The sequence below is a fragment of the Gymnoscopelus microlampas genome (genome assembly GCF_963454915.1).
Source record: "Gymnoscopelus microlampas genome assembly, chromosome: 22".
In the NCBI taxonomy this organism is placed as follows: Eukaryota; Metazoa; Chordata; class Actinopteri; order Myctophiformes; family Myctophidae; genus Gymnoscopelus; species Gymnoscopelus microlampas.
In genome coordinates, this window is record NC_139959.1 from 7,322,086 (window position 1) to 7,349,305 (window position 27,220).

Consider the following 27,220-nt stretch of genomic DNA (forward strand, 5'->3'; position numbering starts at 1 on the left):
CCAATTTCCAATACTTTTACTTCTACTCCACTACATCTCAGAGGCAAATATTGTACTTTTACTCCACTACATTTACTTGAAAACTTTAGTTACCAGTTACTTTTCAGGTATAAATTATGATATAATGAAACATACACTAACCACTTCAAACCTAGGCTATTTGAAAATAGCAGATCTACAAGCTCACAACGCGTCGCATCGCGACGCGTTGTGAGCTTGTAGATCGGCTATTTTCAAATATTTAGTACTTTTACTTTTGGTACTTTAAGTACATTTTGATGCCAATACTTTTGTACTTTTACTCAAGTACATTTTTAATTCTGGACTTTTACTTGTAACAGAGTATTTTTATATTGCAGTATTGGTACTTTTACTTAAGTAAAGAATTTGAGTACTTTTTCCACCACTGGTTAGAGGGCGGTTTTCTTCTATACCGGACCGATGCAGAATCTAAAATTCAGAGTGGTGCCAATGGCGCTATCTGGGTGAATGTGGGCTACCACCGGCCCAGATTCCACTCTAGCCCCCCGGAAACATTTTGCCAATGAAATTTTAGTAGCTTCAAAATTACCCAAGCCCCAGTGAGCCACCACTCACTCTTTCTAAAAGCCAGTTGTATAATCTCACATCAGAGAGATCAGCCTGTGGCAACTGGCAACATTGATGCAACCACTGGACTGGCCTTATAGTATATCTGAGTCAGCGTCAAGTATTAAACGTGCAAAGAGAGACTGGTGATTTTTACCGAAGCTGTGAATTATTTAACATTACTGTACCATGAATACCACGACCGTGTATTCAACTCTTACCAGCACTTTACAACTCTGCAATCACATCTAAATCAACAGACTAAATAGGGCTAAACAGCTATTAAAAGCTAAACAGCTATTGATTTAATTAATTAATCAATTAGTAAGCTAGGTAGTAGGAACTTCTAGGAAGGTAACGAGTATGAGAAATGAGAAGTGTGAGATCAGGCCAGGTTTGTGAAGTGAACATGACACCATGAGGCCAGTGTGACTGTGCCCCATTCTGTAGCATTATGTGCTGTAATGAGTGACAGACAGGAACACTGGGAGGGTGCACAGGGTCAACGGGGACTTCCGACTGTGTGCGCGTACGCACGGGCATATGCATGCGTCTACAACAATGGGGTTGGACGGTGTCCGTTCCCGAGAGAAAGCGAGCGGGTGTGTTATTTTAACGTTGGTCACTCAACTCTCGCAAGTCATTTTCTCTCAGAAAAGAAACATTGGTGACGGGAGAAAGTTATAGAGTGAAAGTATCCAAGAGGCTGGTCTTCACTGTGATTATGGCTGAGACCTTGATACAGTGCACAGGAGGCAAAGTGGGGTTATGTCAGCAGCACTTATGTTCCTAGAATAGAATGGAAGTGAAGCATGCACTCCAGGGGACTATGGTCTTCGTTCTCTGGTCCCCAATGTATTTTCACTTCAATGATTACAATGTTGCCTGGACCGCTGGCGTAGCGGTCTAGGCACCTAGGCTCAGTGTAGCCTGACAGAGTGTCGCAGGTTCGAGTCCCGATCTCGACGGCCTTTGCTGTGTGTCACTCCCCATCTCTCTCTCCCCATTTCCTGTCAGCATACTGTCCTGTCAATAAAGGCATAAAAGCCCCCCAAAAAATCTAGAAAATAATAAAAGAAATGACCACAATGTTGTCTTCATATAATAAAAAAAATCATACTAATAATTCAATATCAAACAACAATTAAAATGTGCATAACAAGCTCTCTGACTACCACAAGGATTGGCATGGCAAACCATTAAACATGGCTAACTGTGCTTATAGGGAATGGTGTGATTGTAAGTTAATGACTTAATGAGTATTGAAAGTGGAAAATGCTGATTGACCAAGCAGGGATTAGCATATCAGACAAGTGGTTCGAGATTCAACAAGAAGAGAAACAGTTCTCGTCTTGGTAGAGAGTGTTCCTACTGACAACGCTCACATCATACTGCGTTACGCATCACCCATGATGCAACAGGCTGGAACTCCAGAGAGGCACATTTAATATGGCATAGTGAGCACAGTGTAGTCACTGAACATGAGGATGTAAACCGGAGTGGAGCGACTGGGAGCCTGAGAGGGAAACAGGGAGGGACTGGTAGATGATTAAGATGGTTACAGGATGAGAACGGCAGAGACAGGATGGTGAAAAAAATTGGAACAGACAGTAAAACAGAAAGTGGAAGTATACGGTAAGCATGAGGAGGAGAAATGGGCAGAAAGACTACAAGTAGACTACAAGACTATACGAGTGTTCGTTTAACTTGGAAAGTGTAAGTATCCATTTTTACACTTTCAGTTAACTCATTAAAACCGGGAAAGCATCTGTGTCATTTTTGATTTTATTTTATAATTAAAAAATAGCAGATATACAAGCTCATAGCGTTGTAGATCTGCTATTCTTTTATTATCGTGACATTTGTCCAAATCTTTGAATATATATTTTTAAAGTGAACATTTTTAACTCAAATCTTTGATTCTGGGCGTCCCTGGAACAAAATATTGTGAGATGTGGTCAGTGACATGAAAAAGTTTGAGAACTACTGATAACATAAGCAACATACGTTTTTACTGTGTAGATAGATTGATTATTGTATGAAAAATAGAAATGATTATTGTATGAAAAATAGAAAGATAGATAGAGAGAGAGAGAGAGAGAGAGAGAGAGAGAGAGAGAGAGAGAGAGAGAGAGAGAGATGGAGAGGTGATGAGATGGACAGCAGAACCACCACCACCAGCTGGTCTGGGCGGTGGAGCTGTCAGACTCTCCTCTTCTCTGCCACCTGGTTCAACAGATGTGCACCTTTTTCTCCCAGTCTCACATCTCTCCCCATTTTACCACACAAAAGTATTTTAAGGGTGTTTTTTGTTGTTGTTGCAAGTACAATAGAGCAGGCGGTATAATACCATTATCTTGTTAAGGGAAAATGGGAGTCCAAATCAGCATTGGCCTGGAGAGTAAGGACATTTTTTCTCATTATGTGTACAGCACTGACGTGCACATTCATTTTGAGACATTTTTACAAATGTGAGAATTACGGGGCAGATTATTGCAGTTGCCAAAACGGATGCAGAGCCTAAAATATTAATAAGAGACTTACAGTAATTTCAAAAGGAACAAATGAACAAATCCTGCTCCCCCCGTGAGGACAGTATAAACACCAGCAGAAGTCAGCTGTGACAAAGTGTTTATTGTGGGGAATTTGTCTACAAGGAGATAAGGCAGACAGTTCCATTTAACGATTCCTATAGGGAGTTCCTAAAGGGAGTTCCTTTAACTCTGAGAGTGTACATATGGAACCAAATGGACCCTTACGGGTCCATTTGGTTCCATTTGTACACTCACAGAGTTATGGTGGTCCATGAAATTTTAAGTATTGTAATTATATAGCAGACATGAAGTCCACATACCAGCGCTGACAGTGTGATAAAACGGTTCCTGAAATGGTTCCAAACGTGATGGAACCCATTCCGGGGTTCCGCGATGGCAGATATATGGCTGCTGTCGGATGCAAACCTTGTATGTCCAAAACTATTACTTTTCAGGAAACGGAAAAAAGAACCAGTATTCCAAATGGATCCAATCGATGTAGTTGTTTTTTTTGGGTCAAAAGCTCTTGTTAATACTTTTCAATGGTTAAATATTTAGAAAATCCACATACAGACTTGACCCCTTTCAATCGTCCCTTTTTGGACATTGGTCATATAGGTGAATATTTTCCATTTATTCCAAAAGCAGCCCTTTTACCCAACTCTTAAGAGATGTTGATGTGTCGGACATGCTTCGAAATCATGATGACGGAAGTACCTCATAAACTGATGTGACGTTGTGCACTTTATTGGACACTGTGGCATATGCCCTTTATGTTGGTTTGATTTATTTTTCAATTCATTTAGGTTTTTTGTTTTTTAATTTAAGTTAGGTGTCTTTTCTTTTTATTTTGTGTATAGTATGTCTAAAGAAAAGTGTCAAGTACTGTATGTGTAGTGTGTAAAGTATGTTTTGTCTTATAATTTTGTTTAAAAACAATAAATATATATATATTTTCAAATGTTTTATTTCAAAAGTTTTATTTCAAAGCTCACAGCGCATTGTTGTGATGTGTTATGAGCTTGTAGATCTGCTATTTTTGCTACTTTTGCGCAACACTCATACAACAAAGTATATAACTGTGCATTAATTTATGAAAAACATGAAAAGATGAAATATGGAGATACAAGGTTTCTGCTCGATAGCGACGATATACACCATCTGTCAGAAAAGTACTCTTTGTTGGTTTCTCAAATAAAAACTAAACAAATAAAGTCTTGTGCCAACAATACATAATTGATGATTGTTAGATGCACAACGACACATTAAGTGTCGGCTGTCTGGTTGAGCCATGGGCCTCGATCAGTGAAGTGTGTTTAGTTCCCAATACCTTCCTGAATTCCCATTCATATGAGGGGAGGCTCCCTGTCCTCCTGTCAAAGGAACAGCACTCCGGAGGCAAGTAACACAATAACAAACAAATGTGTCATGAAATATGCAACAGCAAGAAACACTCAGGCCTCGAAAGCAAACACTATACACTGTCAACCAGTATGGGAAGACGAGCGTGAGATGAGAGAGAAATGAGCTCTGATTAGCGCTCTCGTTATTTTTTATTTCTTAGGATTCTAGATGGTCACACAGCACAGGTTTACAGAAAAAAATACCCTATAGGGAATAAGTGAGCTAAATTGGATAGGAGTAGCCTGTTAGGCATCATTTTGCATTTAAAATGCCGATATGATTGAAGGCTATCATTATGGTCTGGCTAAAGATTTCCCTGCAAATTCAGCATCAGCGATCGAGTTCATTGGCTTCTTCGACAGCGTTTTTGATCCAGTCGTCAATACGCCATCTGATGACCAAAATCAAACGCCTGTCATCTTCTTTACCAAGCAATTACGGCTGAAATGACGATAGTCAATTCTGACAGACAGTGCACGTCTGAAAATAAACAGCTAAAGGTTGAAGAAAAGTACATCACAGCAAAGACAAAAGCACCTGACGACTCTCATACAACAGCAATCTCATTATTCAAGTAACGTATGAGTTGATTGTTATTATTGTCTCCGCCAGGCCGAAGGCATGTTTTGCACCCTGTCCGTCCGTCCGTGTGTGTGTGCTTCCGTCCGTCTGCGAGCAGCTAATCTCCGGCACTGTTGGCACGATCTACGTGAAACTGTGCCCGCACACTCCCTGCATGCCAGAGCAGAACCTCTGCCCCAAATCTTTCAGATCGGCCTGTTATAGCGCCACCAGGAGGCAGATTTTAGCAAAACACATTTTTTTTATAAAACTCCTACAGATTTTGTCCACACATCACACAAATCGTTACACAGTATCTCTAAAGTCATGTGATCAAGACAGATCTGTCTGATTTTTCATATTCCATCCTGATTGGCTAACATTGAACAAAATGCCTCAAATCAGGAACGCAGCATGCCATTGCCGTGAAATTTTGCACGCACATTCCCACAAGGCAGAGAAAGAAATGCCACCTCATGGTGGCGCTATAACAGGCCAATTCACGTTTTTACCAATAACGGCACCGATCAGCGTGAAACTTTGCATGTACACTCCCTAAAGGCCAAGGAAACACCCTGCATTTTTCTCATCTGCCCTTTATAACAGTGACTTTTGCGAAATCACGCAAATCGGTACACATAATCTCTATGGGCATGTGATCAAGACGGATCTGTCATATTTTTCATATTCCATCCTGATGGGTAAGATATGCATCTTAAGTTTGCAAGAGTGGTTCGCTTTGAACAAAATGCCTCAAATCATGAACGCAGCTTCCGATTGCTGTGAAAGTTCACACGTGCCTGTTTTAGCGCCACCAGGATGAGCCACCATGCATTCCGAACATTGCTGGAGACCTGTGCTCCCAGGAGCACTTTTTCTAGTTAAGTGTTGCTTTTATACTCGCACTGAGATAATTTCAATGGTAGGAATGTTCTCTGAAGTTGCACTAATTCACACTGTTTAGGGACTCGTGCTCCGGGATTCAGAGAGAAGGAGCGCAGATCAAAGAGAATGCAGGAGTTAGCAAAAAAAACGGGGGAAAGAAAAAGTTTGGGAGAAAAGAGAGGGCTAATAGAGAGAGAGATACAAAGTGAGTGAGAGAGAGAGAGAGAGAGATTTCAGCCAGGCCTGATGGGAGAGGAGAGGACAAGGGCGGTGAGTAGCCAGCAGGGCGTCCCGGGGTGTTTTAACAAAGCCAGACAACAGAGAGCTACACAGTTCACTCACATCAGCGAGCCCAGCAGCACAGCATTTGTTCACTGGGAGCCTGGAGGGACAGCCACACTCCTCCACCACTGCAACCAATGACCTAGCACCTGCATGTCTACACACACTGTATGAACAAACACACACACGTGCTCGTGTATGCGCATATGTGTGCACGTGCATGCACAAATGCACACACGCACTAATGCGCACACACACACACACGCACGCACGCACGCACTCACTAATCCGCACACACACGCACACGCACGCATGCACGAACGCACGAATGCACACACACACACACACACACACACACACACACACACACACACACACACACACACACACACACACACACACACACACACACACACACACACACACACACACACACACACACAACACAATAGTCAACACCTTACAGACACATTACAAGGTTTTACTTTACAAGCCTGCACGAACAACACTTCTATGTCCATCAGCAACAGATTCATCAAGTTTAGTTTCTATACTAGAACGTTCTCTTAGCCACACGGTCCTCTACTGATTTACTCTGACTGGCACTGCACAGTTTTATGGTAAGGCAAGTTTATTTGCATCTTATAGCACAGTCATTCACTGTCAGATGCAATTCAAACTAAAGTGCTGCACTTACAGTGTAATAGGCAATAGAAAAGATTGTAGAAAAATAGACATTACAAATTCTCAAGCATGAAAAACACTTAAATCAATACGAATCAGACAAATTATTAGCTGCAATTTAAGGCAAAAAAAGACATCTTCATATGTATTTATTTAGCCTGATTTCAAAGAATAGCCACAGTTGGGTCATATTTAAGATTTTCGGGAATTTTCTGTCCAGTCGAATTTGGGCCATGAAATAAAGCATTATGTAACTGGAGATGTTAGATAAGGGGTTCTGATGCCTTTCATAATCCATCTAAATTCTTCAGCACGGCAATTTGACATGCCGATGGTTAAAAAAGACAGACATAAGTGGTTATTTGACATCGTACAATTCGATTCAACAATGGGAACTGACAGACTGGCCATGCATGTATATTATGTCTGAGAAGTAGACAGCGAAATAGTCTGATGCTGATGTCTGTTTCTGAATTCACTCTCCTCAGCGGTATCGAAATGTCCAAACTGGAGCAATTCAGGGATTACATATAATGTGTTATACAATGGAACTTGTATCAGTTTAAGTGTGCTGAATTGGAATGAGCATTTTCACTGTAGCCTATATGTCCGTAGAAAACTAAACCTAAAACTGGGAGATTTGGAAACATCACGTATCGTATTTTTTGGTGTGCATCCAAGCTTCCTGGGAGCATTAAACTCGGGGTGTTAATATCAGTTCAGCAGAAGTCCCCCCATTCTCTCCACAGTTCAGAGAGACAGCTGGCGTAACCACTTAAACCCATGTACCCTACGTATGTTTTACTTAAGTAAACGTATCAATACTGCAATGTAGACATACTCTGTTACAAGTAGAAGTCCCGTATTCAAAATGTACTTGAGTAAAAGTACAAAAGTATCATTGTGCAGTACGTCCCATTTCACAAGTTAAAAATATATAAAAAGTCTTTTGAAAACAGACGATCTACAAGCTCAAAATGTGTCGCATCGCGAGGCATTGTGAGTTGTAGATCTACTATTCTCAAATGGCCGAAATATATATAAGGCTGAAGTGGTTAGTGTGTTTTGTAATAATAATAAAAATCAACTAGCAACTAAAGTTTTCAAGTAATTGTAGTGGAGTAAAATGTACAATATTTGCCTCTGAGATGTAGTGGAGTAGAAGTACAAGTATTGAAAATAGTAAATACTCCAGTAAAGTAAAAGTACCTCAAACTTGTACTTAAGTACAGTACTTGAGTAAATGTATACTTAGTTACTTTCCACCACTGCTTGAGACGCTTCTTTTATCCCTCTACAACCAAACCTCGTTGAGAAAAAAACAGCAGATTGCCAGGCGTTGTGAGCTTGTAGATTGGCTATTTTCACCAAATGTTTACCCCAGAATAGGAACGCTAGAGTTCATATGGTTAAATATGTTAAAAACTACATAAGTCCTGTGATAGCTTTAGCTGCCCATGTCTTACCAATGACTCCACTACTGTAATTTCTACATCCACACATTTTCTGGGCAGAGGATATTTATTTTGATCCCTGGCTCTAAGTCAGTACTACGTAACACTGTAAGATGCTAGGAAGCAGAGGTTCAGCTTTCAAACGCATCTTTCTGTGTTGCATTTTTTCAAAGCAGGAAAAGTCGGCAAGAGGTTATTCATCACGGTCTATTTAGTGAACGAACGCCACATTAGACACTCTCACAAAGCCCCGTGAAAGACACGAAACCAAATGTAGGGTGAAGAAGTCTTTAAGGCAAAATGAATATCAAGTCTCTGAATGAGGAGGAGCTGGGCCTGAAATGCTAGTAGTTGCACAGCTGGGGGCACTATTACTCACCTGCAGCTACGGAGGTCTCTGGTATGGAATTCATGAAACTCACCAATGTTTGACTGGTGACCAATCACACTCTATGAAACCTAGGCATTATCAAAAAATAAGAGAATAATGTGTTTCCTATATTAACCGATCAAAACCGGGAACGCATCTGTGTAAACACTTAAACCATTATTTTAGACTTTGGCTATTCAAAAATAGCAGATATGCAAGCTCATAGCTCGGCTCTCATGAGCTTGTAGATCTGCCATTTAATTTTTTATTGTGAAAATTTGAGCAAATCTTTGAATATACATATTTTTTTAAGCGAACATTTTAAACTCAAATCTTTGCTTCTGGGGGTCCCTGGAACAAAATATTTTGAGATGGGGGTCCGCGGCCAAACACATAATTTTGGGGGTCCCTGACATAAAAAGGTTTGAGCATCACTATAGCAACTTTTTCATAAAAACTGCCTCAGGTCGTAAGGGGTTAACTGTACTCATAAGTGTATGGAGATGAACACAAGAAAACTGTCATCGTTCTTACATGGTGCAGGTTTCATACAATGAGACGTTACTGCGTCTCAATGTATGCACAACAGGATAGCTTTATGACCACCCAAGACACATTTTAATGCCAGGTGTAAATGGACTGACAACGAGACAGAGCACTCTGTGCAGCCAGCAAATTACAGTATAATTCGGTGCATAGAGCAGTGGTTCTCAACCTTTTCAGGCCGTAAAATAATCATATTGGAACTGGGGACCCCCGCAAATAACCATATTTGAACTGGGGACCCTCCAAAATAATCATATTTGAACTGGGAACTCCCCAAAATAAACATATTTGAACTGGGGACCCCCCAAAATAATCATATTTGAACTGGGAACTCCCCAAAATAATCATATTTGAACTGGGGACCCCCCAAAATAATCATATTTGAACTGGGAACTCCCCAAAATAATCATATTTGAACTGGGGACCCCCCAAAATAATCATATTTGATCTGGGAACCCCCACCCTGACAAGCACTTGGAATGTAGGAGTTGAGGCATTTAGTTTCATTCGAGCTTGTAAGCTTGTAGATCAGCGATATATATATGTATATATATATATATATCTTGCCTCTTTCTCATATTATTTGACAATTTGGCCAATGTTTGACCAGTTTTATAGTATATTTGTAAATTTGCTGATTACTTTTGATGCAGTCTATAATGTTTTTTTCCCCTATCATACTCAACTGTATGATAGATAAGACAGTTGCCCACTTCTAGGGCCTTTTATTGCCAACCTACTATTTCCTATAATTGGATGTAATATTTCTCTCATCAGCAGTCTTTTTGCTGGCTGTGCTGAAAAAGAACATTGCTCCGTCTTTACTCCTTTTCTATGGGCTCAGCCCCTCAAATGCTTTTAGCTGATTACCATGTGCAACATGGAATAAATCAGTGTCATTAGTTTGCCTTTAAATCTTTGTTGGAACTGAGAGGGACTTAGATTAGACTTTCACTGTCAACAAACGGCTAATGAAAATCTTGAATGCATTTAGGGCCAGGAGGGAGAATTTTGGTAGAATTATAACTTATTATTGTTATTGTGTTGTTCGCCTTTTGTAATATGTTCTGACCCTCTGAATGTCATAGAGTCAAGAATACATGGCACATGCCTGGTATGTATTGTTTTGGGTACAGCTTGGACCTGCGACACAAGCAAGTTCCCCTTTTATCTTTGTATATAACTATTCCCAAGAGCTCATTTATTAAATTTCTACCCCATAACGTGAAGTGTCTCACACTCCCTTTGCCTAAACAATTACAAATTGATACAGAATTCCTCGACAGCCATCAATCCGTCCACATTATACCACCATTGAAAAATACTTTATTCTATTTCTCAATATATATTTCTCAATATACATTAGAAACCAAAAAAAAATCAATTACAAGAGCTAAACCATATTACACCTATTAAGTATGTGGATAGTTTGGAACAGTGTGCATTTGCATACAAGTTGAGTCTACATAATGGATGAGCACACTGGCTATTGGCTAAGTTGATATGCCTCCAAAACAGACAAAGCAGGTTTAATATATGAGTCTGAAATAGTACAACTAGAAAAAGGTGGAAATGAATCAGCAATAGTCTACTTTCATGGCTACAGCTACCTTCAGAGAACACGGTAATTGGTTCTTAATTAATTCATCAACTGTGCTGAAGTCTTTATGAATAGGAGAACAAGACAGCAGGCCACCACTAGGTGAATGACACACAAGCTTTTTCATTTGAAGAACCGTCTACTCACTCTCACAGCCCACCCCAAAAGGACACAGAGACCCTGACCTATATCTTTGGTGGAGCAACTCACCCCAATAAACATACACAATGGATTTACAATGCTAACAAACATTTGGGTTATAAACAGACAAAGCTTGAATGAACCCTGTCTCAACATGTTCCCCTGCACTCTTGGTTTCTTCCCTCCTATACCCTTCCTTCTCTTCTTACCCCCCCCCCCCCCTTCTCTCGCGTTCCTACAGTGCCTGTTGGTCTCTTTCAATGTTCAATTCAATTCAAAGGAGAAGTGGAACAAATCAATCAATGAAATATTAAATACAAATGGGAACTAGAAAAAGTGCTCCTCGGAGCACAGGTCTCCGCCAGGTCAGGTACGTTATTCTGGCCTCCTGGTGGTGCTATAATAAGCCAATGTGAAAAGGGTGCCATTTATTCTTAGGTCAGGGGTGGGCAGCTTTGTAGATGGTGAGGGCCACAAAATTTCCTCAATCACTCTGGGGGGCAGCATTGTTTATCGGCAGGGACCCCCCCCCCCCCCCCCCGTTGACAAAACGGACCCCCCCCCCCCCCCCCCCGTTGGCAAAAATGTCCAGGGATATCCAAACGATATCTTAAAACTAAATTCCGTGCCTCAAAAAAGAAGTTTGAGAGCGTTTTAAAAACGAAAGTAAAAAGTGTAACTGGCCACAGAAACAATGGCGGATCGTTCCATTTTTGTCGGCTGCACTCGGTCCCATTCGGGCTCACTCGAACTCGCCACCTGATTGGCCAACTGTCGCTGTCAATCACAGAACGATGTGCGACAACGCTGATAGGCTCGTCCATTTGGTGAACGGGCTAGAAACGCCCAGACAAGCCTAGTTTTAATTAACATAGAGTAGGATTTACGACCCTTATCAGCTCTTTTATCTACTTCAAACTATCAAAGGCTATTTCACAAATACAAATAACTAGGATATCACGCAAAATACTAAAGCAAAATTGAAAACAAAACTATCAGACTAATTAATATGAATGAATTTGCATTGGGTGTTAGCTAAGTAGATAGCATGGTGTTTTATTCTCAATAAGAGTAATCTCCTGTCATCCCCGAGAGAGAGAGAGAGAGAGAGAGAGAGAGAGAGAGAGAGAGAGAGAGAGAGAGAGAGAGAGAGAGAGAGAGAGAGAGAGAGAGAGAGAGAGAGAGAGAGGGGCAACTAGCTCTGGTCCATATAGTGTTAGGAGGAGAACTCTAACTTGTGCAAATGTATAATTTTCCTGAATCATAATGATTGTGTTTTTCATCAAGTCAAGACCTTATGATTTCCTGCCCACTATGTGTGATTATTGAATGGCTTATTCTACTCTGTCAGTGTCTTTTGTCCGTCTTTTGCCTGTGGCGTGTACCACAGCAGGTCAAATTGCTCAGTTAAGGCCATACAATTTTTGGAAGCACTTTGCGATCAGTGGAGGCGAGAGAGAGAGAGAGAGAGAGAGAGAGAGAGAGAGAGAGAGAGAGAGAGAGAGAGAGAGAGAGAGAGAGAGAGAGAGAGAGAGAGAGAGGGCAACTAGCTCTGGTCCATATAGTGTTAGGAGGAGAACTCTAACTTCAGCAAATGTATAATTTTCCTGAATCATAATGATTGTGTTTTTCATCAAGTCAAGACCTTATGATTTCCTGCCCACTATGTGTGATTATTGAATGGCTTATTCTACTCTGTCAGTGTCTTTTGTCCGTCTTTTGCCTGTGGCGTGTACCACAGCAGGTCAAATTGCTCAGTTAAGGCCATACAATTTTTGGAAGCACTTTGCGATCAGTGGAGGCGAGACACCTGTCAAGTAAACTACTTGACAGAGCTTGAAGCCATGGCAAGCTTCTAAGCGGAGAAAGCTGGATTGTTCTTGATCAGAAATGTCAGAAATAGGTCATTCATTTATGGAGGAAAAAAATAAGAAATATGGAGATAACAAGGTTTCTGACCGACAGCAACAATGTTACTGTGAAGAGCTAATGCTGTATACTCACGTAGATGCAGTAAAACGCTACAGTGTTATACAGTGGCTAGAACCATACATTAGCTACATTAGCTGAAGTTAGCTAGGCAACCATCTGGAGTTAAAAGACCTCTGAAAGTCTTATGTCAAAGAAATGTGACATACGCGCTGTGCTGACGGTGTTGTGCATGTCGTTGGCTCGTTGCCATTCACATGGGTGGCTGTTGCATGTGCACGTATGCCCATGTACAGTATGTTATACTGTACTGTACCATTGCAATTAATGAACGGTTTCTGTTTGGGATGAACACAGCACTCTTTACGTCATCTGAAATGCATCCTTCTAGCAATAAAGGTCTTGATATCTTTAGTTTGATGGTTCATGGAAAGTTGCATGTTTGGAACAGTTGAAGGCAATAGTTCACATTTCGGATATGTTTAGATGACTTTGTTTTTCGTTGTGATTTAAAAAAAAAAACGTAAAAAAATAAATAAATAAAATAACTTTTTTTTGGGGGGGATTTTGGCCTGGGGCCGCATTGAGTGACGGTGCGGGCCGCCAGTTGCCCATCCCTGTCTTAGGTCTTTCACGGCAATCAGACACAGCATTCATGATTTGAGGCATTTTGTTCCAAAAATGTGTTTTGCTAAATTAGACCTGCTGGTGGCGCTATAACAGGCCAATGTGAAAAGGGTGGCATTTCTTCCTCGGCCTAGTGAGAATGTGCGTGTGAAATTTCACGGAAATCGCAAGCTGCGTTCATGGTTTGAGGCAGTTTGTTCAAAACGGACCAATCCTGCAAACTTTGGATGGCAACCTTAACCAATGAGGATGGAATAGGGGAAATCGGACAGATCAGGGTTGATCACATGACTATAGAGATACTGTGTACCGATTTGCATGACGTTTGGTTAAAAACTGTAGGAGTAATGTGAAAAAATGGGTTTTGCACAAATCGGCCTCCTGGTGGCGCTATAACAGGCCCATGTGAAAAAATTGAGGCAGAGGTTCTGAATTGGCATCCAGGGAGTGTGTGTGCACAGTTTCGCAGCGACCGGGCCAACGGTGCCGGAGATTTGGTGGTAACACACGGATAGGACGGACGGACGGACACACGGACGGACGGACGGACGGAGGGTAAAACATACTCTCTCGCCATGCCTTCGGCCTGGCGGAGGCAATAAATACAAGTGTAAACAGAGCTGTGTTACATTGCAACTATGAGGGAAGACTATCTTCTGTCAGAAAGGTTAGTTTGGTTGGTATAAACTTTTGAAAGTTGACAGCATATTTCAATGTTTTGCATTCACTTGGTCTCTCTCTCTGTCCCTCTGCCTCACTTGGCACATGTCCTTTTATGTGCACCTATGAAAACACAGAGGGCGAGAGAGGAAAGGGAGGGTGAGAGGGGCGGGGGGGGGGGGCAGCCTATACATCAGTGTGATTTAATGTTCCCTCCTCCTCCACTTCGCATCACATGGAGTACCGTACATTGTCAATAATTCTTATGAGCCTGAGCTTTGGCTAAAGCAGAGGGGCAACGTGCAGCAAGTGTCCACAATCGTCTGCCTCAGCGTTGCAATATTCAGACAAAGAGTGTGTGTGTGTGTGTGTGTGTGTGTGTGTGTGTGTGTGTGTGTGTGTGTGTGTGTGTGTGTGTGTGTGTGTGTGTGTGTGTGTGTGTGTGTGTGTGTGTGTGTGTGTGTGTGTGTGTGTGTCACACTGAAAATGCATGAGTTGAACCTATCTTTGACTTACGTTGAAAATGCATGAGTTGAACCTATCTTTGACTTATGTTAAGGACAACAAAAATGCCAAAATGACTGAACTTCATACAGTAGTGTGCTTGCATGTTTCTTAATAACTTGATTATAGTGGCTTTTCCTCAACAAAGTCTAGTTGCAGTATAAAAGATGAAAGTTGCTTTGAGTTGACCATAGTTATTCCTTGGGCTGTGTAACTGTGACACTAGAATCCACTAGCCTCAGAATCACTCCTCCTCATTCTTCTTCTGGGGCTGTAAACTGGGCCAACAGTGAATAACAAAAACATAGCATAACAAAGTTCAGACCAAAAGAACATTGTTTCATCATCGGCCTCAGACAGAGTAATAGCTTCAGGATCATCTTACTTTTTTTTTGACGAGTAAAGAATAATAAATCAGTTCTCTTGAACTGCCCACACGACCTATCAGTTTCCTTAAGGGCCAGGGGTCATGCAAAGAGCAAACACGCTGAGTGCCCTTTCAGTGAAAAGAATTGAGACATAGGAGTTCTGGTTTCAAGTTACAACTAGTTCCTCTTCCTGATCTTAAAACCATGACCATGCCTTCAAGAAAGGCTTTTAAAAGCTCCCTCTTATGCACTGATGGAGCGCTCACTTCCTCACTTTGGACATTACCCTACAGAGCGTGAAGATGGCATAACCCAAGCGAGGGAAGTGACCTTGGGAGTAACACTCAAGTAACAACAGGGACATTTCACAGAGGGGGAAAATATATACTATTACTGAATCACTTCTCTCCTTGCCACATGACAATAAAACCGCAAAGGAATATTTTGGCTGTTTTATCTCCATCCTACTTTGTATTGTGAAGTATCTGGGGAGGTTCTTGCTCTCTGCCAGTACAGGGCTTTATGGCAGGATAAGATAAACAGAAAACCGCGCTCTCCTAGTTCATCTGATTCTACCTACAAAGAAACAATGCATGCCTGCATGTCAAACTGTCAACAGTTGAGGTCAATAATGTAACTAGAATGGAAACAAGAAGTGCAATTTCAGTCTCTGAGAAAGTCACAATGCAGGGAAGGAAATCCTGTTCCCAGTCAAAAGTAAGCAACTTTCTATTCTGATTTAGGCCCAAGAATAGAAATGATTGAGAGTAACAGCCTTACATGGAGAGTGCTGGTGATGTGTATAATGATGTCTTTGTCTTTGACAAGTGGGGGCATCTAGAGATCATCAATGGTAATCTGTTTTTGGACAGTAGGAGCAAGATTTAGGGCTCCTGCGATATACTCACCCCTGTGTTAAGCTGTCTCACAAGACAAGGTCACAAAGGGAGTAGTATATATAGACACACAATGATACAATAGCAGAAAACCATGGCCATTGGGGCTCATTATTTGTACATGTTGTATGTTGTTACATAATTTGTTCATACGGCCATTAAAGGACCACCAGCATGTCATTGACATGAAATAATTTCATGCATTACAATGCACGAAAATGCAACAACAACATAACTTAACCGTAGAATGGTATTAGTGTGTTGGATTAACCTTTTTTCAAGCAAGTTTCAATTCTCTGCAAGTTGATTTCCATATCATACTGAAATGAATACAAATGGCCTTCCTTGAAACAGACTACGGTATGTTATGAAAAACTGGTTGGCAGTAATTTTATGTATACTGTATACGTATACCGTGAGTTATCTTTAATGGACATGTCAGTTAATTTGAGTATTCTCTTTGTATTTCAACTTGACTTGTAGTGGCACTTAAGTCTGGTGGAAAACATACAGTAGCTGTTTAGTATGCTGCAGGGACACACAAACAGTATTATAATGACCTCAACCGACAACAATGTAAAATACTAATATAATATTAATGGAATGTCAATGTGTTGACATTACAAGATTTCTTTTTTTTTAACACAGCAGGAGATTCCATTTGCACTGTCTGAACCAAGTGCTGAAACAGTTTCATAGTGCGTGAATATGCAGTGCTAAGTAAGTGTAAACAGCAGCAGCAGGCGTACACAGTCGTCCACACACACACGCACACGCACACACACACACACACACACACACACACACACACACACACACACACACACACACACACACACACACACACACACACACACACACACACACACTCCCACAGCAGAACACTGATGTAAATGGAGTGTGCCTGAAGGGCTTGCCGGGTTAGACGGGAGGCAGAGACCATATTGATTTCGGTGTTGACTCTATCAGAGGAAGCCCTAAGGGAAATGTTGCATCCGCTTAGAACCACCAGTCCCGGGAATTAGCCATATTCATGCTTGAGGCTACAACCACACACCTCATACATCAATCTGAGAGACGGAAAGGAACCCTGGTTGTCTGTTTTTGACAAGCTAAGAATGAAAAGCTATTTTAGCCGATAAATAGGCTAAAATGCAGGGGAGATCGTGCCTTTGCTGCAGCAGCCCCTATAGGCTCTGGAATAGCCTGCCCTTTACCATTAAAAGGAATACAAGAACGCTCGCCCCAAAACACGCTCGCCCGGGGCAATTCCAACCTAAACCTACCTTATTCCTAAACGTAACCTCAGTAAAACTATGCCTAAACCTAACCTTATTCCTAAATGTAACCGCAGTAAAACTATGCATAAACCTAATCTTATTCCTAAACCTAACCTCAGTAAAACTATGCCTAAACCTAACCTTATTCCTAAATGTAACCGCAGTAAAACTATGCATAAACCTTATCTTATTCCTAAACCTAACCTCAGTAAAACTATGCCTAAACCTAAACTTATTCCTAAACGTAACCTCACAAGAACAGCTGGGGGCGAGCGGTCCGCAGAAAAAATGGGGACGAGTGTGTTTTGGGACGAGCCTTCCGGTTACCATTAGAAGTGCCAAGTCTATTGAGGATTTCAAGTCTCTTCTTAAAACTATTAAACTTAACTATTGACCAATAGTTATTATGGTAAGAAAAGAAAGAAAAGAAAAGAAAAGACAAATAAACACAATACTAGGAGAAATGATCTGGGTCCCCCCCGCCCGCGCTGGCTAAAACTAAACTGGTTAATAATATTTAGCCTACAAACCAACAGCTGACCGGATGTGTCCATCACTCATGTCATAATTGACATCTAAAACAGGCTCTGGCAGACAGTTTTAACTTCCACGAGTTATAACACTGTGACTCAGGCTTGGTATAACAGTGAACAGTTCTTTTGTCTCATCTTGAATCAGATGTGCAGAGAAAGCCTCTCCCCTCTAGGTTGTTTATCTAAAGAGTAGCTCCAGCAGGAGAAAAGAAACACATTGACTCTGAAAGAACAACACACAAGACCAGACAAGGTGATGCAAACACATGGGGTAGTCATGTTCAAAGTCCTTTCTTCTCGCTCAGTGGCCTGATTGTCATCTGTTTGGACTGAGGGATGACGCACGTATCCACTCATTTCTGAACACAGTGGAGCTCTGAGATCTCATGACTCATGACTCTAATGAGTCATGTGACAGAACTTTTTTTTTGTTAAAAAGTACTATATTGTGATAGTAATCATTGCTACAGAGCATTTGTTAAGCCCCCGGGGTCTCTCCAGCTCTTTAGTAAACAGAATATAGTACATGTTCAGGTATGGTTGACACAATTTAAGCCAATCAGGAGAGAGCACTTTTGTTTAATAAAGAGCTGGAGAGACATGGGAGACTCCTTTTACTGAACAAACACTCTATAGCAATGAGTACTATCAGAATATAGAGCTATTTAACAATTATTTTAATAAAAGTAAATCACTTACCCTACCCTTAAGTTGACACGGGTGTCTTTTCATTTAAATCCATCCTATAGTTAACTATGTGTGGCTATAGCCTATGCTATTGCTACCTAGGCTTCATCACTCTCCGTCCCTTTTGTCCGTACAGAACTTGTTGAGGAGGCCTTCTCCTACTCTGCCCCCTCAACCTGGTACACGCTACAGCAGGAACTGAATCTGCCCAGCTTCTTTGCCCTTGTCTTGTCTCTGTATTGACTGTCCTGTCTGTTTGTAACTTTGTGTGATCGTTGCTGCTGTCTGACCAAAACAACACCTCAGGTCCACCTGTATAAATAAAGGTAAAATAAAAGTAAAAAGCTCAGCAAATAGCCTTAGGCTCCAGGTACTCATTTAAGGTGCAAAATGACAAAGGTGAGTGGTCTTGTGCAGCTGCAAAGACATGGACTAACTGTCACTGCTGCCATGGCGACCATGCCAGGGCAGGAAACTATACTTGGTTCTTTTCTTATTTTTTCATCGCGTCTGATTGGAAAAACGGACATCATTATGGTCGATTCATGCTGTCTGTCTCATCTGCTCCTGTGCAGAAAGTGGAACACACTATGGGTGCGTTCGGAAATTACGCACCGGAGCACACTCGCCTATTAGTTTGTATTGGCCAGTGCACTCAGTGCTGTATTTTCGAACGCGCCCTAAATTATATAGATATTGTTTCTTCAAAGAATAGTATCACTTATTACCTTGGCTTGTATTGTATATGTGTTTACAAACATTGGGGGTTTGCATCCATTCTGCTCAAAGGGGAGCGACATGGACAGTCTAGCTGACCTTTTACTACTTGACTTGAGGGGAGTAAAGAGTTTTTCTTTTAAAAACACCTCGTCATTACAGATGCTGCTGCATTTGTCAGCTACATCAAAGTAGAGACGTCTGGATAGGACCCGTCTGTGAACCCGTCTCTCCCAAATTCCCCTTTGGCAGATCTCTTGAGTAAAAACGTGTTTGGGATGTTGCACAGTGCGCAGTCTGCAGTCTGTATGCCGCAGATGTCTTAACCACTTAAACCCTCTATTCTTAGTAAAAACGAGTTGTAACTTTACTTTTTATTTCCACCTACACCAAATCTCTTCGGCAAAAATAGCCGATCTACAAGCTCACAATGCATCGCGACGCGATGCGTTGTGAGCTTGAAGATCGGCTATTTTTGGCCAATATGGATGCATGGGGGTTCAGGTGGTTACACCAATTCCAAAGCAGGTGTGGTAATTGTAAGACGCCGAAAAACGACTGAAACAGATTCTGGTGAATGGCATAATTATGCATTCGTTAAGGAAAGGAAAGCATTTTGTGCACTTTAAACACATGAACCGAGGGGTTTAAGAGCCATGAGTGACTGCAATTAATGTAATCCCTTCTCTTGGCTCTGATGTCAACAAAATGGGGGTGATCCCACAGCGATCTGCTCCTTTAACTTTTTTTGGTCTGTGAATTTCTTATTTGTAGGATGTAAAACCCCATCTGTTTTTAAACAAACATAGACACGTGTGCGCCGCAAACTGTGCCAAAACTAGCTTCTTTACAATGTTTTCCAGAGCCGCCAGATGCCAAATGCTGCGCCACCTATATTTGCCCCAGCCATCTGCCAAAAAGCCATGTGGTGGAATCTCTGAAGTACCAGCGTCTCTCACAGTCCATTGACAGCACGCATTGTCAGCTACAGTGCACTAACACGTTGGCTGTGAACCATGTGTTAACACACTTTTGCTTAGCACTGATCCAGATACTGTGTACACACACGTTACCAATTCATGTAAACACAATTCTAGTCACAGAAGTTAGACATGTATACACACGTGTCGTACACTACACGCGTACGTACACACATACACAAGCACGCACATGCAGGCGTGCACACACACGCACGCACGCACAGTGGTGGAAAAAGTACTCAAATGTTTTACTTAAGTAAAAGTCCGGAATTTAAAATTTACTTGAGTAAAAGTACAAAGGTATTTAGTATCAAAATGTACTTAAAGTAGCAAAAGTAAAATTACTAAAATGTTTGAAAATAGCAGATCTACAAGGTCACAACGCGTCGCGATGTGACGCGTTGTGACCTTGTAGATCGGCTGTTTTCAAATAGCCTAGGTATAAAATAGGACTAAAGTGGTTAATGTATGTTTCATAATATCATAATTTATATCTGAATTTCAAGTAACTAGTAACTAAAGTTGTCAAATAATTGTAGTGGAGTAAAAGTCTGAGATGTAATGGAGTAGAAGTAGAAGTATTGGAAATTGTAAATACTCAAGTAAAGTACAAACTCAAAATTGTACTTAAGCACAGTACTTGAGTAAATGTACACGCACAGGCTTGCACTTTGTCCTCTTGTAATTTGAATTCTAGCATCCAAGCTATCATTAGAGCATTAATACACAGCAGACATGTGGAGACAGTGGTGAAAAAGCAACAGATTCTGATAGCAATCAGTGATGCTTCACAGGAAGCTGGAGTCAGTGTTCTCTGCATTCATGTATAGACAACTCTCTGTTATTAAAAACCACTGCTGAAATGCCGCTGAGGACAAGAAACAACAAACTCCTCCTACAGGGGGTGAGTGAGTAAAGCCTGGGTGAGTAAAAGGCGAACGCAGACAGGCTTATGAATCTTTCTTTACTCTCCCCGTTGACTCACTCCATCAATCAGACAATAGGTGAGGTCATCCCGCCGCGGTGTCCCATGACTTTGACCCCAAATTGGACCCAGAGAGAACACACCCTGGAATGCTGCGGATCAAAGCGTTCACCTGGCTAGACCAAAGCTGAAACATTCAACTAGTCTGTGTCCGACACATGAGTCTGGGGAGGTTTGGAGATAGCAGAGGGTTGATAAGAGAGAGGGAAGGCGAGAGAGAGAGTCTGTTATCAGTCTAAGGTCTAAGCTATTCCAGGGCCCCAGACCTGCCGTGTTATTTATGTTATTTAATGTTTGATTTATTTGTTTCACTACCTGCTCTCCCTCCCTCCCTCCCTCCCTCCCCTCCCTTTCTTCTTATGAAGAGCTTACGCGAAAACATAATCGTAATTCCTATAGTGTGTTTGAGAAAGAACCCTGTCAGTGATCAAAGAATACATCGAAAAATCTAAGAATACATTTTCAGGTCAGGATACCAATATCATCCAATGAGGAGAGAGAACTCATACAGGATACAGGATAAAACAAGTGAAATTGGAAGTGATGGAACCATAGACCGTAAAAAAAATATGGACAACGTTACGTCGGTTGGTTTCTATAGCCTATTTCTCTTTCTATAACCGGTCCGAAATGCAACCGGAAATTAATGCTATTGGCTGCAAACGCAGCGAGGTAGAAGTAGAAACCCTAGAAACATAGCCTACTTTATCATTAATTGATATGAAAAGGTTTACTAAGGTAATAAAATCAAGTGTAAAGTTCGCCCAAAACCTCATTGACTTCTATTGAGATTATAATGTATTGCAAACGTTAGAAGGTGAAATAGCAACATCTGCCATTAATAGGAACAACAGGCTGAACGAGAACCTGGAAGTGAGCTTCAATTCCAGCGAAGGGGGTTTGCCCCTTGGATGGAACACACGCTGGATAAATGATCTTGTGGGGTGCTCTCTAGTCTCTCCTAATTGGAAGAAATTGGTGACCCAATTGAAAATAATATTTTCTATTTATTAAAGAGCTGGAGAGACGGGGAGAACCCTGTTACAGACAGAATCAGCAATGTTTACTATCGGTATATATAGAGCTTTAACCTTTTAACAATAACCTTTTTGTTCCAACCAAAAAGAATCGTGTCATATCCTGTGTCTAGGTGAGACATGACCTTTGACACAATCTAAATCTCTCAATAGAAGAGAGGGAGGGAGGCAGGGAGACAAAATACACCCCAATTGTATAAGTTATATTGTATTAACATATTCTACCATACAGATTGGACAAAATTACATTTCATTCATAAAAAGAAAAGTTACATAGGGAGGCTTTAAACAAAACATTCACTCAACGTTCATCTGGAACCAGGCATCAGTTTAGGAGGGAGTTGAGTATCTTCTGTGAACCGTATATTTAGACTCGCTGAAATGTCAGACGGAATCTCTGATCGTGAAGGCATTATTAACCCATTCAATCCGGGAACGCACCTCTGTCATTTTAGATTTCTTTGGCTATTCAAAAACAGCAGATATACAAGCTCATGTACGTACAAGCTATGAGCTTGTAGATCTGCTATTTTTGAAAAATCGTGAAAATTTGTGCAAATATTTGAAACATTTTTTTAAGTGAACATTTGTAACTCAAATCTTTGCTGCTGGGGGGAGGGGTATACGATTTTAAAAAAAAGCAACAAAAAAAAAGCAGATCTACAAGCTCATATAGCGCGGCACTCGGTGCCGTACTATGAGCTTGTATATCTGCTATTTTTTTAATAGCCAAAGAAAAAATGACGCTTTTCCGGTCTAAATGGGTTAAGAGTGGCCTTCACACTGTACAAATGTCACCTGTCAGGCTGTCACACACACTGATCATCTGACAGCGCTGTGACACAGCAGCCTCTCCATGACCTTCTGCTCTTCTCTTTCAGTTTGTGGTCAATGTGTCGGGAGATAGGAGCCCGGGGCAAAACCCTGACATTTGCACCTCAGCCATGCAGCTCGGTTTTTCATACAAAGGCTTAAGTAGACTGAAAATGTTGCGAGCTAACCTCGTTATCCCTGGGCTCGAGTGGTATTTAACCACATGAACCCTAGCGTCTAGTGATGCGCGGGTTGACCCGTAACCCGCGGGACCCGCGGGTCAACCCGCGGCGCGGGTGGGTCGAGTCAGAATTTCGGAGAAAAATCTGCGGGCTGCGGGTGAGCGGGTCACGCGCTCTCACACGCAAAAAAAATAAAAATAATAACATGCTCTTGTTTTGTCTTTATTCCTAATAAGAATAAGAATAATAACAATAAAACAGTTTGAATACACTTGGGGATTATTTTCTAACCATGATTTTACAGAATAAAAAAAAAATCGCGGGTCGCGGGGCGGGTTGAGCCGTAGATTTATATATGGGTTCGCGGGGCGGGTTGAGGCGGGTTGGGTTCCGTCGCGGGGCGGGGCGGGGCGGGGCGGGTCATGAAAAAACCCGACCCGCACATCACTACTAGCGTCCCTATTCCGGTGCAAAAACAAATGCCGATCTACAAGCTCACAACACATCACAACGCTGAGTATCGTGAGCTTTCAGCAAAGAGCTTTGGTGTAGAGGGAAAGTGTGTCGATTGTAAGCCTTGGGACAAGTCCAGGTGTTGCCTTGGAATTTTGCGACAAACACAAATTATTACTGTATTGTATACAGTACAACTATGCAAAAAGTTATTCATTCTTTACATTTCTTTTTTTTTTTTACTATGAGTACTTTCCCAATTTCCCAATACAGAAGCAAATTCTATACCCTAAAAAAGATATATATTTAACCACTTTCCTGGCATCCCTATTAAGATCATGTCATTATAGGTGTAAATTGCTTTTTCACAAAACAAATGCGAAAAGCAGGCACAAGGTAGGAAATGTGCAAGAATCACAATTAGGTGTTATATCAAAGGGATGTGAGAAATCACATCCCTTTGATGAGGGTACTGGAGGGTGCTGGAGTGCTGGAGAATAACTGTGCAGAGTCTCTCTGCGCTCAAATTCTGAAATGCACGTACAACCACAAATATGCATGCACATGTCATGCATACATATTACATACATGCACAAAAGCACACAAACGCACATGCGTGTTTCTTAAGGCTTCATAATGCAGAGTGATGCGTGTGGTGGGTAGTGGTGGAGTCTTTCAATAACTTTGCAAACACAAGAGTTCCAGTGCTGTCACTATGGTTAAGTGTGACAGATAAAGATGTTTTAGAAGATGGTAAAAGAATCTGTAGGCAAACGAAAGAGACAGGAAAATCAGTGAGAGATGGGGGATGTGAGGAAAGAGATTTTTTTCTTTTAATGTCATTTGTGTTTTGAGGGTGGTCAGTTTATTCAGACTGGAAAATCCGTTCCCATTAAATTGACGCTGCAGCTAATATTTCAAAGAAATGATGAAGACTTACAGTAAGTAAGTAAGCTAATGCTTCATCATTTGCAAGTAATGAAGTTTTGACTCTGACCCCAGCCCGTGGTACAGAATTTAGAGAGCAGCAGCCAGGCCAGTGAGGAGGAGGCAGGCTAGTCCTCTATTTATGTAAAGAAGTGAAGAGACTGGAAGTGATGCAGACTAGAACATCTGGTTTCCAGTTCAAACCTGCCCCTCATAACCCATAACCTGCCTTTACAGCAGGGAGGGGTAGGCACACAGATCCACGCACGCACACACACACACACACACACACACACACACACACACACACACACACACACACACACACACACACACACACACACACACACACACACACACACACACACACACACACACACACACACACACACACACACACACACACATGCACGCGCGTGCGCACACACACACACACACACACACACACACACTCAGCAAAAAGGATCCAGACCTGTAGATTTCAGATTTCCCAGCATGCCCAGCTCGCATTCCTGACCTCCTTCTGTCACCCTCTCATTTGACTCAGCCAACCCCACAACCATCCCCACCCCCCCCCCCCTCAGCCCCTTTATCCCAACCCCAAACTCCCACCCCTCTTGTTTTTCAGTTTACAAACCTATCCCTCACACGGAATGGGAATCGTTTTCTCAGACAAGCATGCTGATTGACAGGAAACCGTGAAACAGACAAACAGTGTATGCATGGCAAGCCAAATAAAAAGAAAAAAAAAAGGGCCAGCCTGTCAATCAGACTTTTAAACTTACCTGAGTTAATTGCATATGCAATGGGCACAAATTCCTCACGTCTCTAACAACCGTGGCTATTCAGTGCTGCCTGCCAGAACTGTGAGATGACTGTGACCTTACAATACCGTGGGCGGGGTAACTCCGGACCCCTGCAGAGTCGGGAATGTGGGTTAGAGGGCCAAAAGGGGAGTGATAAGAGCCGTCTCCATTCATTTCGATTCAAGTGGGCTCTATTGACATGGGAAACATATGTCTGCCAAAGCAACGAATGTCTCTCTCTCTACAATGATAAAGTAGGAAAGAGGAGCTGCTGGTACTGACAGCAACATTCAAACAGGGAGAGATAACGCACACACTCAATATAGCTCTGTATAGTCCTCTTACTCCTCTAGCTACCTTACATACTACAAAATGATGTGTTCTGACTTCTGAGAGTCAACTTCATCAGGGTGTCTCGAGGCCTTTCACCTCCACCTCCTAGTCAAGGATGTTGGAAAAGTCAACACTCATTCTAAATAACTGTTGGTTTAGTATCAAGCCAATCCCAGACAATGCCAATCCACCCTATTATTCCGCTGGACGGATCCAAGTAGATCAGCAGATACAGAGGATATAATCCACGCACACCAATACATACCGGCATTACTAATACCAGTTAAACACACAACAAGCAGAAACTGAAAAGGAACACAAAAGAGAATTCCCCTAATCCCCAGTGTATTGAATGTACTTTCCACAGATAAGCAAATACAAAGCAGCTGCTGAAGATGAGCAGAAAGGGTGTAAACTGAAGAAAGTACATTTATAGTCCACAGAAAAGGCAACATATTTTGACATTGAGTGACAACAGTGGCAATGACAATTGGATGCAAATGTCAAATGTGTGATTGATTGCACTGGCTGATTGTAGCCAAACACTTGTTACAAAATCGTTACAAAACCGCCCTCTTAGCACACACATCTGGCTAATAACTTAACTCAGTGTTAAGCCAGCAGAGCGCCAGTTCGTGATGCATTAGTCTCGGTACTTACTCTGCACGCCTCCCTGTTGTTGCGCTGAGACTTTGGGCGGGCTGAGTCTGCTCTTGGGCGGGACCATCTCCACACTCTGAGCCTGGTTCGCCCCCGAGCCCACCTGACCGTGGGTCGCGTTCGTCGTCGGAGTCTCAGGCTGCGACTTGCTCTGCGTTTTGTCCTGTGGAGGAAGCGGCGTGGTGGTGGGCACCGAGGCCTTCTGTTTGGCCACGACGCCGTCGCTGCCAGCCCTCATCAGCTTCTCGCCCACGCTCACCACCCGTGGCGCTCTACTCCCGTTCGGCGCGCCAGGGCATTCCTTCCTCAGGGCCAGCTTGGATCCCGGCCCCGTGGACGCGGGCCGGGCCAGCCTGGAGGCTTTGGACATGCTGGGGGTCTGACAAGTCTGCGGATCCACAGAGAAGACACTCCACACATACACACTTTCAACCTCTCTCTCTCTCTGAGTCACAGCCTGTTCTGCAGCCGGGGTCCCAAGGGTAATCCAGGGTCTTCTTGGCTCTTGGTGAGACGACTGTGTGTGTGTGTGTGTGTGTGTGTGTGTGTGTGTGTGTGTGTGAGAGAGAAAGTCCCTAATGCTCAGCGAGTTGTGACTGGTGCAGGTAGGCTGAGAGAGGGCCAGGTGGGAGGGTACTTTTGGGAAGGCAGAGGAGAGGTGGAGAGTGAGGGCAATGGAGGGGGTGTTAACAGCTCCTTGGAAGGTGTTCTTGTCTCCTGGCGTGGTCTCCTCCTGGGATCATCCTCCAAAGCAAACACAAAAACTGTGTGTGTGTGTGTGTGTGTGTGTGTGT

The 27,220-nt window shown here is 42.2% G+C and overlaps 1 protein-coding gene across 6 annotated transcripts in view; it reads right to left on the minus strand.

The window, feature by feature from the left end:
- The window catches only part of kiaa1217 (KIAA1217 ortholog), a 167,620-nt gene that overhangs the window by 104,305 nt on the left and 36,095 nt on the right, over nucleotides 1-27,220 (minus strand). For 3 of the 6 annotated variants that reach the window (XM_084049198.1, XM_084049196.1, XM_084049195.1), the window contains exon 1: nucleotides 26,427-26,967. The exons of 1 other annotated variant lie outside the window; for it this stretch is intronic. In XM_084049198.1, the coding sequence (XP_083905324.1) occupies nucleotides 26,427-26,796 (370 nt within the window). In that variant the 5' untranslated portion in view covers nucleotides 26,797-26,967. Of the gene's footprint in view, nucleotides 1-26,426; nucleotides 26,968-27,220 lie in introns of those variants that run through there. 2 more of the 6 variants (XM_084049197.1, XM_084049193.1) reach the window with 1 other exon arrangement.